Raw genomic sequence first — 19,269 nt, 5'->3', positions numbered from 1 at the left:
ATGACTGCATAAAATTTAGATTATGGGACCTTACTACTTTCTGCTCACTATTTTTGAGAGAACATTGCTCCTTTGAGGCCATTCTTTATGGAGTTTTCATGATCATTACAGTTGTTTCTGATCACAGAAAATATTTAATTGTGTTAGGAAGAATTGTGGAGATTTTTTACAAAACTCCTTTCTTTTTGGCTCTTAAGTTTTCCCTGAATTGTCTGTTGGTCTCTCCATATTTTCTTAATGGACTGATACAAATAATTCATATACAGAGCAGGAAAATAACACTATCAAAATTCTATGGAACATTTCAAAATTGTTCACAAAATCCTTAGGAATTTCTGCTTTCCTTCTAATGAAGTCAGTGTCTCTGGTTTTAACCAATGCTTCAGGGAAATTTGTCTTCATTCATGAGGGACCTGTGTTTTCAGCACAACAAATAAGAATAAAGCTTTTGATACAAATTATGAAGTTTAGAAAGTTGTGGAGGTATGAGTAACTTGTTTGTTTATAAAAGAGATTTTCACTTTCACCTGGCAAGTGATGTACTTGATTCCTCTGTCTCACAGCTGGTATCTCATTCCTATAAAAGCCTGGTGCTGCCTCAGGAGTTCTGGTAGGAAGTCCTAAGGAAAAGGAATAAAAAACTATTGGCATGTAATTTCTTAGTCCAAGTGAACCAAGAATTTTTACCTTAGAGGCAAATTTCATGATAACTACTTAGAAGGGTCATTAGTTTATGCCTTTATCTGTGTATGTTGGTATGGCCCCAACAGAACACTTTTTGGAGGGAAAATGACTTCTTTGAAGGATATAGCAGCATTCTAGGTACACAGAATCAAACAGGAAGAGCATTCAGAATAGGCTATAAGACCCAGGTGAAACTCAGATTTGAGGACAGAACTGGTTACTTCCTTGTTAGTGTTTTGTGATATTTACCTCTATGATATTTTAATAAAGATATGCTTACTAAAGATGTCTAAATAAATATTTTTAATAAAGATAAATATTTCTATCACCCTTGCCCTCAGTTGAACTTGATAGGATAGTAAGTTTATTGTATATGTGGATAGTGAGACTCATGAGGATGGATGGCTATACAGGTAGCAACAATATTAGGACTTAATGCCAGTCTAGAAAAAGATACTTATCTGACAAAATGACTTTTAAAGGCACAGTTTCAAGGAGGACAAAGTAAAAAATGCATATCTGTGAGCAGACATAACCCTGCAGTTGAAGGCTTGGTTAGTTTTCAACTCTGTTCAAAGAAAAAGATGCTGTTCTGTGCCAGGACCTAGTGGAACCAGGACTGAATGTTAGCAGTTCTGTGCCAGGACCTAGTGGAACTAGGACTGAATGTTAGCTCCTGCTCACCCCCTTGGGAAGTGTGTTTATGTAGTACACAGATTGCACATGACCTTACCTGCTAAGCAGAAAAGGGTTACAGGGTTTAAGAAAAAAACATTAGTAATTTGTAAAATTATTAGTTTAATGTTGGTTTCTGTAGGTAAGACTGTCAGTTGCATTTGGCATGGAGTATGTTTATTTTGTTCACTAGTTTATTATTAGTGGATAGCATCTTATCTACCTATTTGTAGATACTTAAAATTATTTGTTGAATTGTTGGTGATAATTAAATATTAAATGATTATATTATCCTAGAAGCTAAGAACATCAGCATTCTTGTTGGTTCATTGGGCTTCTTTCAGCTCCTAAATACTACTCGGTCCTCTCTCATTATCCTAAAGGATATATTTATAGTCCAAAACTTCACTTTATTTTACTTGTAGTTTATTGGGCTAAAAGGGGGTTTGAGATTCATGTAGAAAATCAGAGTTATAAAATGATTACTGGTCTCCAGTTTCTGTAATTCCCAATCTCTCTTGCTGAGCGATAACTGTGTCAATATTTTAATCTGTTTTTAGCAGACTTTAAAGACATAAGTGTCTGAGATCCCAAAATAGATACTGAGAGATGAAGTAACTACTGAAAAGAATATTTAAAAAAGTTTCACAGAGCCATGATTCTCAAGTGGTCCAGAGACCAGAAGATTTGTATCACCTGAGAACTTGATAGAAAGGCAAAATCTCAGGCTCCACTCTAGACTTACTGAATTAAAATCTAGCTCTGGTAATCAGCAATCTGTGTTTTAACAAACTCTTCACATGATTTTGTTTCAAAATCACTGCACTAAAGAAAAAAAAAGGCAAGAAAAGTACTGGCTCTTAAGTATTTTGTGTGCATAAAAAGGGGAGATATACCCAGATACAAGCATAAAATTGCCACTATTCGTCAGACCTCATGAACTGACTTGTTACGTGGCACGGCTGCTTTTCTTAATTTTTCAAAAATTAGGATAAGTTACAAATATTCTAGTTTCTCTTAATAATATATTGATGCTGTCATTCATAAGTTATATAAACAATTTAATTATTTATATTTTCATTCTTTTCTACCTCTAGCAATAATAAGCTTCATGAGTTTTATGAACTATTGATAAAGTCTTAAATTTACTTTTTTCATAGTTACATTTTAGTTTTATGAGATTGGGCTTAAAAAGTCTGCATTTATATCCTAACTATGCCTTTCCTGACAATCTAGATTGGATGCAGCAATTCCTATAACAATAGCAAGAGACTATAGAATGTAGTTTTATGTATATTTGTTGCTATGGTATGCTGGAAATAGTAGTAGATTGCTGGAAATAGTATTAAACACATTCTACTTTGTGGGCTTAAAAAGACTCCTTAATATACACAATTACTTATTTTTCTTTTTCATGGGAAATGAATTAAACAAGCAAATATTGATAATTTCCAATATTCTTTTTTATTGTTGTTCAAGTACAGTTGTCTAATATTTCTTATGATATATTAAACTGTTAGCATTTTCCCCAGGAAAAAAACTTTATATATTTTAACAAATATATAATGATTGAAAACCTGTTAAAAGGAATAATCTCTTATTCCTCAATTATAATTACTTTTATTTTAAAATTGCTACCAAAAAAGAACAGGACTGGCCAGTAGACTAGTCTCAAATATGCCACTGAAGCGATAAATGAATTTTATCACAGTCAATCATCACTGTCCCAAATAACAGAATACAAATGTATTCAAAACCTTCCTGCTTTGAAGCAATCTAGTTGATTGTATGCCAAGTTCTCTCAGTCTGCCAAAAAAAAAAAGTGATAGTGTTTCCAGAACTGCTCTAACATTAATAAAAGAAGAAACATCATAGGCAAGATGGCTAAAAGCAGGATGTTACTAAACTTACGGCAATTACCAGAATTATGAAATACTGAAAGACTTATCTCTGAGATTGGGAATAAGGAAAATGGTCTGCTAACACATCTATTCAGCTTTGTATTGAGGTCCTAGATAATTTCTTTCCTTAGAAGAATATAAGTGATATTTTAACAGAGGGGCATGATTGAATATACAGGTAGTTCAAAAGAATTTATAAATTATTGGAATTAAATAAATTTATCAAATTTTCTGGATATGTTTAACATAAGAATTAATTGTATTTTATATTCTAGCTGCAAACAATAAAAAAGTAGTTTTGATGAGTTTTATAGTTTTAAAAAGATTTATCCATGTTAATGGGGCTACCTGTAATTATTTTCTATTGCAGTATAATATTTCATTGATTAAAAATTCTACAATTTATCTTCCCCCCAAGAAATTGAACATAAGGGAATAAATCCAGTGAAAGGTATGCAAGATCTCTAAAAAGATGATTAAAAATATTTCTGAGAGTAAAGGAAACACATGTAAATGGAGAGATACCAAATGGAAAATTAAATATTATTGAATATATTAATTCTGCACAATTAATCTATAGATCCAATGAAACAGTAATCACTACCTAAGCATATTTGTGTGCAAACTGAACAATTTTACACAAAAGACTGAAAATAGTTCTCACGCTCTTGAAAAAGAACCACAAAAAAAAAAATTGGAGAACCTACACTATCAACAATACTCTAAAGCTATAGAAAGTAAAATAGAGTGGAATTGGATAAATGGCAGATGAACATGTAAATGAAATAGAATATGATCTAGAAACACACACACACAAACAGTCAAGTACACCAATTTGTGGCAAAAATTCACTTTGATACAGCAGGAGAAATGATAGTTTTCCCATAAATGGTATTTATAAACTGGATAACTAAATGGAAGGAACCTTGATTCCTTCCTCACATCATACACAGAATACATTCCAAATGGAACCTGAACTTGAATGTGAAAAGGAGAACAATAAGGGATGAAGTAAATTGAAGATGTCATAATTCTAAATAAATATCTAAAAGTCAATAACTTCAATAAAAAGGAGAAAAATTATTGCCTTACAAAGACATTATTGAATGGATTACTGAAAAAATAAGGAGCAATAACTAGCTGATATATCAAAAAACTGTGGTACATTTACACAACTGAATTCTATGCAGCAGAAGGAAAGAAGGAGCTCCTACCCTTTTGCGGCAGCATGGATGAAACTGGAGAGCATTATGCTAAGTGAAATAAGCCAGGTGGTGAAAGACAAATACCATATGATCTTACCTTTAACTGGAACCTAATCAACAAAACAAACTAGCAAGCAAAATATAACACGAGACATTGAAATTAAGAACAAACTGATAGTAACCAGGGGGGATATGGGAGGGGATAAAGGGGGGGGAAAGGTGAAGGGTTTACAGGAACAACTATAAAGGACGCATGGGCAAAAACAAGGGGTGGGTGGAAATGGGAGAGAAGCGGGAATGGCTGGGGTGGCAGGGAGAGTTGGGGGGAAAAGGCAGAAAACTCTGCTTGAACAATAATAAAATTAAAAAGTATTTAATAAAAAATATAAAAAAGACATTATTAAATGTTTATACATTTGTATGAAATTAAAAATAGTTTAAATTAAAAAAGTTCTTTTATACTCTGTGAAAACAGATTTACAGTTTAATATCAAAGATATACCAAATATTTTGGGGGCACAGAAATTTACACATTGCTATACATTCATTACAGAAAATACATATAAATAAAAATTAGAAAAATATGCAAACCATTCATAATTCCACTACTCAATAATTTGTACTGTTAACATTTTCTTTACATATTTAAAAGATTTATTCCTAGGAATCTTTATACTCATACTTTAAAATACATTTTAATGGCCTCATACTTTCTCCTGATGTTTTACTTTCAACATACTTCATTACATGTTTTTTTTTAATCAATGAATATACATGCCTCCAAACTACAGTCCAAAGGGATAGTATCACATGCTACTGCACTTGTGGCACATATTTCCCACTAACTCAGTTATAACTGTAAGAAGAGAGAGTTTCTATATAAAGTTTCCAATAATTACTTAAAATTATTAATATACTTGCTGAACAAGCTTTCTTTAAAATGTCTTTAAAAGCATTGCACTCATACCTCTGATTTTAATTTTTAAGAGGCCAAAAATATTTTTAAAGTCATATTTTTAATTGATTTTGGAATCAAATTAAAAAAAACTTTTGCTTATAGTTATATTTCAGAAATGGAATTATCCCTTTATTAAAATAAAAAATTTTACATTATAAGAATTAAGAAAATAAAGCAGTAGATTAGGGCAGTGGGTTACCAGAAGCCTGAAAAATAGCACTGTTGTTTACCTGAAGTGGGAGACTTGCAGCGCTCAAGTTCCAGGGGAACTGGACTGTCATTCAACTCAGTTAAACCTGAATATAAAATGACAAAAAATGAATAAATTTTGCTAACACTTTGTAGATAATTCTTATTCCTTAATTCCTATAAATTTTACAAGGTTTTTTTTAACCTGTGAAAACTACTACTTCATATTATTACAATTTGTGCAAATCTTTTAAAGTTAAAATATAGTTGGCATAAGATATATTAGTTTCAGCTGTATGACATAGTGATTGACATTTATATATCTTACAATGTGATCACCACACTAAGTCTAGTAACCATCTGTAATCTTGCAAAGTTAGATCACTAATATTGACTATATTTCCTTCACCTTTTCATCCATTCCTTTACTCCCATCCCGCTATTTTAACAAGTGATACTGAAAAAAATAAGGAGCAATAACTAGTTGATATACCAATGGGTAATTGAACATGATGGTGAAAAGTATAAACCCTTTAAAATTTTTTTCATATGAAATATCTATTTTACTAGATAATGTGGCTTCATCTGAAAACAGATCAAGAATAAAATAAATTAGTTTTTTTTAAGATCAAATCAAAGCTTGCACTTTTAAGAGAAATTGTTATTGACTTTTAAAAAGACCTTTAAGGAGATGCTACAATTTTTAAGTATTATACTTATTATAAAATGCAGTATTGTGTAGTGCACACTATGTGCTTTGTTCAATGGTATCAAATACTTATAATAAGCACTACATTTTTATTTTTAGTATTTATTATTTTTAACTTTATTTTTATTGTTGACACTATTAGTATTTCTTATTTTCTGTTGTTACTTTCCTGACAAATACAAGTATAGGCACACTAGATTAGTAAACATTTTGTAATTCTCACTGTCTGCCATTCTGCCTTCCTATGGCATTCATAAAATACCCTTAACTATGGTTTTCTTATCAGTGTTGGAGGGTCTTGCATATTTTTTCTTTGTAAGTAAATATTCTGAGTTTCTACTTTGATGTAAATTCCCATATCCAGAGATACTTAAGCATTATTTTCAATTACCAAACCATCATTGTTCATATTCCTTTCCACCATCCCCTTTATATAATTTGTACCAATAAACTTGCTGTAGGTTCAAAAAATCACAGAATTTTAGAAAAGGAGCATTGTAATACTCTACCTAACCCTTATGTTTTATAGGTAAGAAAAAGTATGTTTAAAGAGTTTTAAACTATAAGAACAGATACTACACTTGATCTTAGCCAAAAGACCAAGAAGCGATCAACAAAATGAACAAGCAAGCAAAATATAACCAAAGACACTGAAATTGAGAACAGGCTGACAGTGACGAGAAGGGAGAGGGGAGGGGATTATAAGGGAAAAGGGTGAAGGGTTTGCAGGAACTATTAGAAAGGACACATGGACAATAACAAAGTGGGGTGGGAACAGGGGAGGGAGGTGAGGTGGTGGGGAGGGGTGGGGGGAAACAGTAGAAAACTGTACTTGAACAACAATAAAAAATGTTAAAAAAAAGCCCTGGCTAGTGTAGCTCAGTGGATTGAGTGCGGGCTGTGGACCAGGTATCACAGGTTCGATTCCCAGTCAGGACACATGCCTGGGTTGTAGGGCACGGGGCCCAGCAACCGCACATTGATGTTTCTCTCTCTCTCTCTCTCTTTCTCTCTCACACACACTCTCTCTCTCTCCCTTCCTTCTCTAAAAATAAATGAATAAAATCTTTAAAAGAAAAAGAGTCTTATTAAAAAATGTTAAAAAAAAGAAAAAAAGAGTTTTAAGCTACTTATTTAAGGTTACAGAACTAAGTTAGTACACCAAAGCATGAATTGAATTCTTATGTTTTGTTAAGTCTTTTGTCAGAAGTAGATTTTGTGAATATTTTTCTTTCAGTATGTGACTTTTCATTTTGGGAGTGTGGGGGATAGGGCAGGGGAGAGCAATGGGAAAAGGCAGGACAACTTTAATTGAACAATAAATAAAAAATAAAATGAAAAATGAAAATGAAATGTCTTTTGGTGAGATTAATTTACTTGAAAAACAATTTATTAATTTTTTTATTGTGATTATTATTTTTTTGATTCCTGTGTAAGTAATTATTGCCTACCTCATGGCCATAAAGATATTCTTCTTTGTTTTTCTCAAATACAATTTTAATTTTAGATTTCATTTTTTAGGATATAATTCATCTCAAGTTATTTTTGGATCATGGTGTGAGGTAGAGATGAGGTCCATTTTTTCCCTACAAATTGGCCCAGTTGTTCTATCATTATTTGTTAACAGATTTTTTAATTAAAAAAATTTTTATTGTTGTTAAATTACAGTTGTCCCAATTTCCCTCCCCAATACTCTCCCTCACCTTACCCATCCCGACCTCCCACATTTAATTCTCCCCCCACCCCTTTTGTCTTTGTTTATGGGTCCTTTATACACATTTCTTGACCCTTCCCCTTTTTTCCCCCATTATTCTCTCCCACCCTCCCCTGTGGTTACTGTCAGTTTGTTCTCTATTTCCATATCTGGTTCTATTTTGCTTGCTTGTTTAGTTGGTTGATTAGGTTCCGCTTTTAGATGAGATCATATGGTATTTGTCTTTCACGACCTAGTTAAAAATTTTTTTTTCAAAGATTTTATTTATTTCTAGAGAGGAGAAGGGAGGGAGAAAGAGAGAGAGAGAAACATCAATGTGTGATTGCTTCTCATGCGCCTCCCACCACAGACTTGGACTGCAACCCAGGCATGTGGCCTGACAGGGATCAAACCCAAGACCCTTTGGTTCATAGGCCAGCACTCAACCCACTGAGCCACACCAGGCAGGGCTGGCTTATTTTTTTTTATTCTTGTTTAATTACAGTTGTCCCCAGTTTCCCCCATTATGTAATTCTCCCCTGCCCTATCCACCCTGCACCTCCAAAATTAACTGCTCCCCTGGCCAACCCCACCCCCATTGTCTTTATCCATGAGTCCTTTATACATGATCCTTGGCTTGACCCTTCCTCTTCTTTCCCCTGTTACCCACCTCCCCTGTCCCTTCTGGTCCCTGTGAGTTTGTTCTTTATTTCCCTGTCTCTGGCTCTATTTTGCTCATTTGTTGTTGTTGTTGTTGTTGAATAGATTCCACTTATAGGTGAGGTCATATGGTATTTGTCTTTCATTGCCTGGCTTATTTCAATTAGTCTAATACTCTCCAGTTCCATGCATGCTGTCATGAAGGGTAGGAGTTCCTTCTTTCTTTCTGCTTTGTAGTATTCCATTGTGTAAATATACCACAGTTTTTTAATCCACTCATTTACTGATGGGCACTTAGGCTGTTTCCAGCACTTGGCTTTTGTAAATAGTGCTGCTGGGAACACTGGGGTGTGTAGGTTATTTTGAATTGGTGTTTTAGGATTCTTAGGGCATAATTGGAGCAGTGGAATTGCTAGGTCAAAAGGCAGTTCAATTTTAGTGGTTTTTTTTAGGAAATTCCATACTGTTTTCCACAGTAGCTACACCAATTTGCATTCCCACTAATAGTGTGCTAGTGTTCCCTTCTCTTGACAACCTCTCTAGCACTTGTTTGTTGATTTGTTTATGATGGCCATTCTGACCAGGGTGAAGTGGTATCTCAGTGTGGTTTTAATTTGCATCTCTCTGATGGCTAGTGATGCTGAGCATCTTTTCATATGTCCCTGGGCTCTCTGTATGTCCTCCTTGGAGAAGTGTCTGTTCAGGTCCTTTGCACATTTTTTAATTGCATTGTTTGTCTTCCTGGAGTGGAGTTGTATGAGTTCTTTATATATTTTGGAGATCAAACCCTTGCCTCATGTATCATTTGCCAATATGTTTTACCATAAGGTTGGTTCCTTCCTCATTTTGCTAATGTTTTCTTTAGCCATGCAGAAGATTTTTATTTTGATGAAGTCCCATTTGTTTATTTTCCTTTCCATCCCTTGTTCTAGGAAGCATATTGGTGAAAATATTGCTACATGGAATACCTGAGATTTTTCTGCCTATGATCTCCTCTAGGACTTTTATGGCTGCATGACTTATATTTAAGTTTTTTATCCATCTTGAGTTTATTTTTGTGTATGGTGTAAGTTGGTGGTCGAGTTTAATTGTTTGAAAGTAGCTGTCCAGATCTCCTGAAACCATTTGTTGAAGAGGTTATTTTTACTCCATTTTATACATCTGCACCCCTTTGTTAAATATTAATTGCCTATAGAGACATGGGTTTATTTCTGGGCTCTCTATTCTGCTTCATTGATCCATGTATCTGTTCTTATGCCAGTAACAGACTGTTTTGATTACTGTGGCCTTGTAATATAGTTTGGCATCAGGTATTGTGATCCCTCCTGCTTTGCTTTTCTTTCTCAAAATTGCTGTGGCTACTTGGGGTCATTTATGGTTGTATCTAAATGTTTGAAAGGTTTGTTCTAGATCTGTGAGGTATGCTATTGGCATTTTAATGGGGATTGTGTTGAATCTATACATTTCTCTGGGCAGTAGGGACGTTTTGATGATGTTAATTCTTCTAATCCATGAACACGGCATATGCTCCATTCATTTGTGTCTTCCTTAATTTCTTTCTTCAGTGTTGTGTAGTTTTCTGAGTACAGGTCTTTTACCTCCCTGGTTATGTTTATTCCAAGGTACTTTATTTTTCTTGTTGCTATATCCAATGGAATTTTTTCCTGACTTCTGTTTTCTGATATTTAGTTGTTGGTGTACAAGAATGCCTTTGATTTCTGGACATTGACTTTGTATCCCACTGTGTTGCCAAATTAACATATTAGGATTGAGTAGTTTTTTTTTTTTTTGTGGAGTCTATAGGGTTTTCTATGTACACTATCATGTCATCAGCAAACAGTGATAGCTTTGCTTCCTCCTTTCTAATTTGGATGCCTTTTATTTCTTTTTCTTGTCCAATTTCTGTGGCTAGGACTTCTAATACTATGTTGAATAGAAGTGGTAAAAGTGGACAACCATGTCTTGTTCCTGATCTTAGTGAGAAAGCTTTTAGTTTTTGCCCGTTGAGTATGATGTTGGCTGTAGGTTTCTCATATATGGCCTTTATTATGTTGAGATATGCCCCCTCTATTTTCACTTTGCTGAGTGCTTTTATTATAAATGGGTGCTGTACCAAATGCTTTCTCTGCATCTACTGATGTGATCATGTGATTTTAGTCTTTCCTTTTGTTTATGTGATGTATTACATCTATTGATTTGTGAATATTGTACCATCCTTGCATCCCTGGGGTGGATCCCACTTGATCATGGTGTATGATCTTTTTAATGTATTGCTGGATGTGGTTTGCCAATATTTTGTTAAGGATTTTAGCATCTATGTTCATCAGTGATATTGGCCTGTGGTTTTTGGTCTTTGTTGTGTTTTTATTTGGTTTTGAGGTTAGAAGGATGCTGATCTCATGAAAAGAGTTTAGGAGTTTTTCCTTTTCTTGAGCTTTTTGGAATGGTTTGAGAAAGACAGGGGTTAGCTCTTCCTTAAATGTTTTGTAAAACTGTCCTGTGAAAGCTTCTGGGCCAGGGATTCTGCGTGCCGGGAATTTTTTAATTACTGTGTCATTTTCACTAGCAGTTATCAGTCTCTTCAGGCTTTCTGCTTATTCTTTATCAGTTTTGGAAGATTATAGGTTTCTAGAAATTTGTCCATTTCAGCCAGGTTTTTGAATTCTTGGCATATAGTTCTTTGTAGTACTTTCTTACAATCCTTTGTATTTCTGTGGTGTCAGTTGTAATTTCTCCTCTTTCACTTTTGCTTTTATTTATTTCAGTCCTCTCTTTCTCTTGATGAGTCTGGTTAAAGGCTTGTCGATTTTGTTTATCCTTTCTAAGAATCAGCTCTTGGATATATTGATCCTTTGAATTATTCTTTTAGTCCCTATGTCATTTAATTCTCTCTGATTTTGATTATTTCCTTCCTTCTATTTGCTCTGGGCTTTGTTGTTGTTTCTCCAGGTCTTGTAGATACAGGGCTAGGTTGTTTACTTGAAATGTTTCTATCTTTTTTAGGTAGGCCTGTGTTGCTATGAATTCCTCTCTCTGGACTGCCTTCACTATGTCCTATAGGTTTTGGACTGTTGTGTATTCATTTTCATTTGTTCCCAGAAATTTTTTGATTTCTTCTTTGATCTCATTATTAACCTATTCATTGTTTAATAGTATGCTATTCAGTCTCCATGAATTTGAATGTTTTCATATTTTTTCCTTGAGGTTGGTTTCTAGATTCAGGTCCTGTGGTCCAATAAAAAGATTGATAAGTTTTCAATTTTCTTGAATATGTTGTCTTGTTTTGTGTCCTATCATGAGGTGTAGTTTTGAAAATGTTTCATATGTATTTGAAAAGAATGTGTATTTTGCTTCTTTGTGATGAAAGATTCTATCTATATCAGTTAAGTTCATTTGATCTAGTGTGTGTTGTTCAGTGACTATATCCTTGTTGATATTTTGTTTGGAAGATATATCCATTGTTGACAGTGGGCTGTTAAAATCCCCTAGTATAAGTGTGTTGTTCTCTATATCTTTCTTGAAGTCCTCCAATATTTTTCTTATATATTTGGGTACTCCTATGTTGGGTGCATGTATATTTATAATGTTTATGTCTTCTTGATGGATTCTCCCCTTGAATATGTGTCATATGAAGACACTTATGCAGTGTCTTTCTGTGTCCCTTTATATATGGCCTTTGTTTTGAAGTCTACTTTGTCTGATATAAGTATTGCTACCTTGGTTTTTCTTCCTCCTGTCCATGTGCTTGGAATATATTTTTCCAACACTTCACTTTTACCCTGTGTACGTCTTTTGTTCTGAGGTGTGTCTCTTGTAGGCAGCATATATGAGGGTCATGTTTTCTTATCCATTTAGCTATCTTATGTCTTTTGATTGGAGCATGAAATCCATTTACATTTAAGGTTATTATTTATAGGTACTTATTCATTGACATTTTCCCCCTTTGTACCTGTGTTCCTCTCTCTCTCTCTCTCTCTTTTTCTTCATCTTAAAATGGTCCCTTTAGGATATCTTGCAATGCTGGTTTGGTGAAGGTTATTCCTTTAGCTTTCTTTTTCTGGAAAACTCCTTATTTTGCTTTCCATTTTAAAGGAGAGCCTTGCTTGGTAGAGTAGTCTTGGTTGCTGGCCTTTGTTTTTCATTACTTGGAATATTTCTTGCCATTCCTTTCTGGCTTGTAGTTTTTCTGTTGAGAAGTCATCTGCTAGAGTCATCGGAGCTCCCTTGTATGTTACTTCTGGTTTGTCCTTGCCACCTTTAAGATTCTCTGTTTGTCTTTGCATTTTGCCACTTTAACTATGATGTATCTTGGAGTGGACCTCTTTGGGTTCCTTTTGATTGGGACCCTCTGTGCTTCCTGGAGTTGTATGACTTTTTCTCTCATCAAGTTAAGGAAGTTTTCCATCATTACTTTTTCAAACAGGTTCTCTATCCCTAATTCCTCTTCTTATCCTTCTGGTATCTCTATTATATGGATATTATTACATTTCATGTTGTCCTGCAGTTCCCTTAACCCCTCTTCATTCTTTTTGAATCTTTTTTCCTTTTGTTGCTCCTTGTGGGAATTTTTTTCTATCTTTTTCTACAGCTCGCTGATTCGATCATCTGCTTCATCTAGCCTGCTTTTGGCACCTTCTACTGTGTTCTTCAATTCATAAATTGTATTCTTCATTTTCTCCTGGTTCTTGTTGATATGTCCTTTGTTTTATATCCTTTTTTACACTGATGTAGTTCACAGTAAATTCCTTGTGGCTTGCCTGTAGTTTTTTGTTATTTTCACTGAGCACAGTGAGTTTTCTTATAACCATATTTTGAACTCAGTATCTCATAGTTTACTTGCTAGTATTTCATTTAGCACTGTTTCTGGGGATTCCTCCTTTCTTTTTGATTCAGGGTTGTTTCTTTGTCTTCCCATTTTTTGGGGAGACTCTTCTTGTTAGCTTCTGCTTCTTAAATTGATCTGTTTTGACTCCCTGTTTTTGTGGTGTGAACTTCTATTGTAGGAGAACTGTACAATTCAGTGGTGCAGTCTCCTTGATCTCCTGAAGTTGATGCTCTTGGGATGACCTTTAGGCCATTTATGTTGGTTCTATAGATATAATTGTGTTTTGATCTTGTTGGGTCATTCTTTGGTAGGTCCTTTCCTCTAGTTGGTTTGGTGAGAGTCACTCCATCCACCATATCTCATATACTGTACATGCTGTGGCCAGAACAAAACCACAAAGCCCAGGAAACAAACCTATACCTACAAAAATAACTCGCACTAGGAATCCCACTATCAACAACAAATGAGCTAGTATTCATAAGGGTGTAAAGAGATTAAAATTATTATAAGAAAGGAGAGTGAACAGGCATGCATATATCTTTTTGAGTTAGTGTGGTTTTTTGTGGATAGATACCCAAAAGTGCAATTGCTGAATCATGTGGTAGTTCTATTTTTAATTTTTTGAGGAACCCCCATTCTGTTTTCTATAGTGCCTGCACCAATCTACACTCATATCAACAGTGCACAAGAGTTCCCCTTTTTTTACATCCTCAACACCATTTGTTATGTACTATATTTTTGATAATAGCCATTTAAACAGATGTGAGGTGGTTACTCATTGTGGTTTATTTGTATTTCACTGATGATTAGTGATATTGAGCATCTTTTCATGTACCTGTCCACTATTGGTATGTCTTCTTAGGAGAAAATGTCTATTCAGATCATCTGCCTTTTTAAAATTCAAATTAAATAACTTATGGACCCTTATGTTCATAGAGGTGCTATTTGTAATAGCCAAGTGGTAGAAACAGTGTAAGCGCCCATCAATAAATGAGTGGATTAAAAATTGTGGTATATTTACACAATGGAATACTTTGTATCAGAAGGAAAGAAGGAACTCCTACCTTTAATCACAGCATATATGGAACTGAACAGTATTATGCTAAGTGAAATAAGCCAGGCAGTGAAAGACAAATACCATATGATCTCACCTATAAGAGAAATCTAATGAACAAAATAAACTAATGAAAAAATAGAACCACAGGCATGGAACATGGAGTGGACTGGGAGCGACCAGAGGGAATGGAAGGGCAGGATGGTGGAAGGAGAGACTAGGAACTAGACAGGAAACATGTATAATGACCCATCACATGGACAACAGTGTAGGAATTGACTATGGGAACCTGAGGTGGAATGGGTGGAAGAGAGCAAAGAGAGAAAAACTGGGACAACTGTAATAGAATAACAATAAAAATGATTTAAAAATCAGATTGACATTTTTGCTATTGAGTTGTAAGAGTTCTTTATATATTTTGCATATTAACCCCTTATCAGATATGATTTCCAAATACTTTTCCTCATTCAATAGATTTTTTATTTTATTTTATTGTTTCCTTTGCTGTATGGGAGGTTTTTTAGTTTGATGTTGTCCTACTCATTTATTTTTACTTTTTTCCCTTTGCTTTTAGTGTCAGTTCCCCCCTTCCCAGGATCATCATAAACATACATGCAGGGAAACTTACTGCCTATGTTTTTTTTTCTAGGATTTTTTTATCGTTTCAAGTCATGTTCAAGTCTCGACTCATGTGAGTTAATTCTAATGTATCATGTAATATAGTGCCATTTGGTTCTTTTTATAACTTCCATTTCTTTGTTGTTACTCTCTATTTGAAGAGACACTATTATCTTGGTGTCTCTTATTTCTTTAAGCATGATGTGTTGTTGTTTTTTTAACATATTTTTAATGGCTGCCAGGAAGTCATTGCTAAAGCTGATATCCAGGTTCTCTCAAAGGAAATTTCTGTTGTCTTACTTTTTCATGTGAATGAGTCACACTTTCCTGTTTATTTGCATGTCTCATCATAATTAGTCAGTAACCAGATATTTTGGCAATTCTGAATATTGATATAGCAATTCTAGATACTGATTACTATTTCCTGTACTCGTCTCTGGTTTTTGTTGTTTGCTTATTTACTTGTTTAGTAAGTTGACTACATTATTTTAGTGAGGGTTATTTCCCTTACATTGTGAAGACTTAGAAAACCTTCTCAGAGGGTAAACCTTCAGTGTAAATATAGTCACCCTGGGATGACAATGGTTGTAACAGAGTTCTCTTTGTTTCTTTCCCTGATCACTCTGTTGTCTGCCTCTGATAATATTGATGTGAATTCAGCCATTAGGTACCATAATCACAGCCAGGTGATTGCTCTATTGTTTTTGACAATTCCCTGTGATGTATATTACTCAACATTCTAATCCAATTAAATTTGGAGCCTGTCTCTGAGTTTTGTTCAAGTCCTAAAAGGAATCTTAGCTGTATCTTGGTTCTCTCGATATCTTGTTTTTTTTCTAGTGAACCAGCTCACTTGTGGTCTGCTGGTTGCTTTTAATTAAGAGAAGCTATCAGTCTCATTTGATTTCTACCAATACTTCATTGGTTTTGAGGGTATCCTTAGTTCTGAACTTCCCCAAAGTGTTTTTTAAATAAAGCTAATTCCTTTGGGGGAGAGAGTCAGAGTTTGTTGTTCTTATAGACTGCCTCTTTCCTCTGGGCAAAAGTGCTGACCCACTAGTCTGGGCCCAGCAGGGATGGATGGAAACCTCTGGTCTCAGCTGGACTTTTCTGGCATGAAACCTCTGCCTTCTGAGCAAGCAAGAGTGGGAGCAATCAGGGTATCTACTTTTGGTTTGCTATGCAGGAGTAGACCTTCTGTCCTATGAGTGGGGGACTGACAGGAGAAGGGACTTTCTAACCTCTTAGCCACACTCTCTAGGAATTTGGCCTTTTCAACTTAGTTGAAGGGAATGAGAAATGCTGGCAAGCTGAATGCAGAAGTATAGAGCAAATTGTGGCTTAGTCCCATAGACTCTCACTTTTTACCAAGTTTCAGTGGATTTTAAAAAATAAATGTTTTTTCATTTTCTTTACCCTCTTAGGAATGCTTTTAAGAGAATATAAGTGATGATTTAAAAAAACTGAAATTCATAGACACAGACAACAGTGTGGTACTTACCAGAGGGAAGGGGGTTAGAGCTAGTAGAGGGTAAAGGGGGCCAAACAAATGGTAATGAAAGATGATTTGATTTTGGGTGGTGGGCACACAATGCAATATATAGATCATGTATCATAGAAATGTATATTTGAAACATATATAATCTTACTAACCAAACTCACCTCAATTTTTTTATCGTGTAGACTCTTAGAAGTTATACATTGCATGATTGTCTCCTTTTATAACCAACTTCATTTTAACATTTTTTTACTGTTGTTCAATTAGTTGTCCTCATTTTTCTCTATTACTCTCCCTGCCCTACCCACTCCCACCTCCCACATTCAATAAATTTAATTAAAAAAATAGCTTTCACCAGTTATGCTTTTTCTATGGAGAATGTTTCCATGGTGCTGTCAGGTTTCCATCTGGAAGTCTATCTTGGTTATAGTTCTTAATTGTTTTGTTGCTACTATATAAAAATATGATTGATTTTTAAAAAGATTTTTATTTTATTTATTTATTTTTTTTTAGAGAGGGAAGGGAGGGAGAAAGAGAGAGAGAGAGAAACATCAATGTGTGGTTGCTGGGGGCTGTGGCCTGCAACCCAGGTATGTGGCCTGACTAGGAATTGAACCTGCGACACTTTGGTTTGCAGCCCGCGCTCAATCCACTGAGCTATACCAGCCAGGGCTTGGTTTTTTAATACTAACTAGTATTCCTCAATGTTGCTAAGTTCACATACTGTTTTGTAATTTTTTGCAGATTCCTTTCAATTTCCTACATATACCATAATATCATTGGCAAATAAAAGGAGCTTTAATATTTTCTATCTAATCTTTAGGCACATTATATTTAATTTTGCTTTTTGCCCTTACTCATTTATTAAGTACAGTACCAAAGTTGATGAGGCTGGATATAATTTTCTTGTCACCAATTTTAGTAGAGAAACAGTCAGAATTTCACAATCAAGTATGATGGTATTTGTAGGTTTTTCATTGATGGGCTTTATTCAGTTGAGGAAATATTATTCTATTCCTGGTTTTGTCAGGATTTTGAAAATCATAAATACATGTCAAATTATTATAATTTTTTTGCATGTAGTCATATGTCACTTAGTTACAAGGATATATTCTGAGAAGTGTGTTGCTAGCACCTTTGTCATGTGAACATGATAGAGTGCAATTATACAAATCTAGATAGGATAGACCAGTACATGCCTAAGATACATGTTATACCATTGTTGAATATGTGGTGACCAAATGTGGTTATGCAGTGCATGACTGTATTGAGATGATCATATTATTTTCTCCTTTATTATGTTAAATAGACATTTTCACTGATTGATATCAAATATTAAATTCATATTCTTAGAATAAATCTACCTTGGTTATAATTGGTTATCATTCTTAGATATGTCTGTCTTCCATTTGCTAATATTCTATTTATGAATTTTGCATCCATGTTCATGATTGAGACTGGCCTGTGCTTTTATGTTACAATCTTTGACAAGTTTTGGTTTTCAACATTGTGCTGGCCTCAGATAACTGGTTAGGAAGAATTCCCTCTTGTTTCTATTTCATAGAAATTGTTTGTGTAAGATTCAGTGTTATTTCTTTTTTTAACTTATTGTTACTCAGTTATAGTTGTCCCATCTTTTTCCCCATTGCTCACTCCTACTTCATCCTACCCAATCCCACAGTCAATCCCCCCGACATTGTCCATGCCCATGAGTCCTCTACTTGTGTTCCTTTGCTTACCCTTTCCCCTTCTTTCCCCTGTTTATTTCTTCCTTAAATGTGTGATAGAAGTAATCAGCAAAGACATTTGAGTCCTGCAATTTTCTTTTCTCTGGGTATTTAATTTCAAATTGAAAAATTTTTTAAAAGATAGAAGGCTATTTATATTTTCCCATGTGCTTAATGTCAGTTTTTATAATTCTCTTAAGAAATTTTGATTTCATCTGTATTGTCAATTTATAGGCATATAGTTGTTCATAAACTTACTTCACTTTTTTAATGTCTGTAGAATCCATAGTGATGCTCCCTTTTTCATTCCTGGTATTGGTTATGTTTTTTTTTTATTATTTTTTGACCAGTTTTGTTAGATAGGATACACTAGTACATACCTAGGATATATGGTATACCTTTGTAAACTTTTGGAAGAATATTTTGTCATTTTGTAGGTCTACTGTAATGTTTGCTTTCTATTTCACTGATTTTTCATCTATATTTCCCTTTTGCTCTTTACTTTGGTTATATTCTTCTTTTAGTGTCTTAACAAAGAAGTTTAGATGTATTAATTTGAGATCTATTTTTGTAACATAAGCATGTGATGTTCTAAATTTTCCTTTAAGCACTACTTTAGCAACATCTCATAAATTTTGGTATTTATTATTTATACTTTCACTCAATTAAAAAATTTTAGAATTTTCCTTATGATTTCTTTTTTAAGCATGAGCTATTCTTAACTGCCAAATATGTTTGTGAATATTAAGACATAGTTCTGTTATTGGTTTTTATTTTGTGATCAGAGAACATATTCTGCTTGAAATCAGTCCTTTATAATTCATATAAAATATTATGACTCAGTATTTGTAAATATCACATGCTATTCTATCA

The 19,269-nt window shown here is 34.1% G+C and overlaps 1 protein-coding gene and 1 pseudogene across 4 annotated transcripts in view; both read right to left on the bottom strand.

Annotated features, from left to right (window-relative positions):
• Positions 1–19,269, bottom strand: part of STXBP5L (syntaxin binding protein 5L) — a 346,905-nt gene that overhangs the window by 72,793 nt on the left and 254,843 nt on the right. For 2 of the 4 annotated variants that reach the window (XM_045851924.1, XM_045851925.1), the window contains 2 exons: positions 5,654–5,719; positions 528–620 (listed from right to left, as the gene is read on the bottom strand). In XM_045851924.1, the coding sequence (XP_045707880.1) occupies positions 528–620; positions 5,654–5,719 (159 nt within the window). The remainder of the gene's footprint in view (positions 1–527; positions 621–5,653; positions 5,720–19,269) is intronic. The other 2 variants (XM_045851926.1, XM_045851927.1) reach the window with 1 other exon arrangement.
• Positions 6,846–6,932, bottom strand: LOC123827664 (annotated as a pseudogene).

The sequence above is a fragment of the Phyllostomus hastatus genome, unplaced genomic scaffold (genome assembly GCF_019186645.2).
Source record: "Phyllostomus hastatus isolate PE091 unplaced genomic scaffold, TTU_PhHast_1.1 phas_contig_86, whole genome shotgun sequence".
Classification (NCBI taxonomy): domain Eukaryota; kingdom Metazoa; phylum Chordata; class Mammalia; order Chiroptera; family Phyllostomidae; genus Phyllostomus; species Phyllostomus hastatus.
Note: the sequence above shows the minus strand (reverse complement) of the source record. Positions and strands in the feature narration are given on the sequence as shown.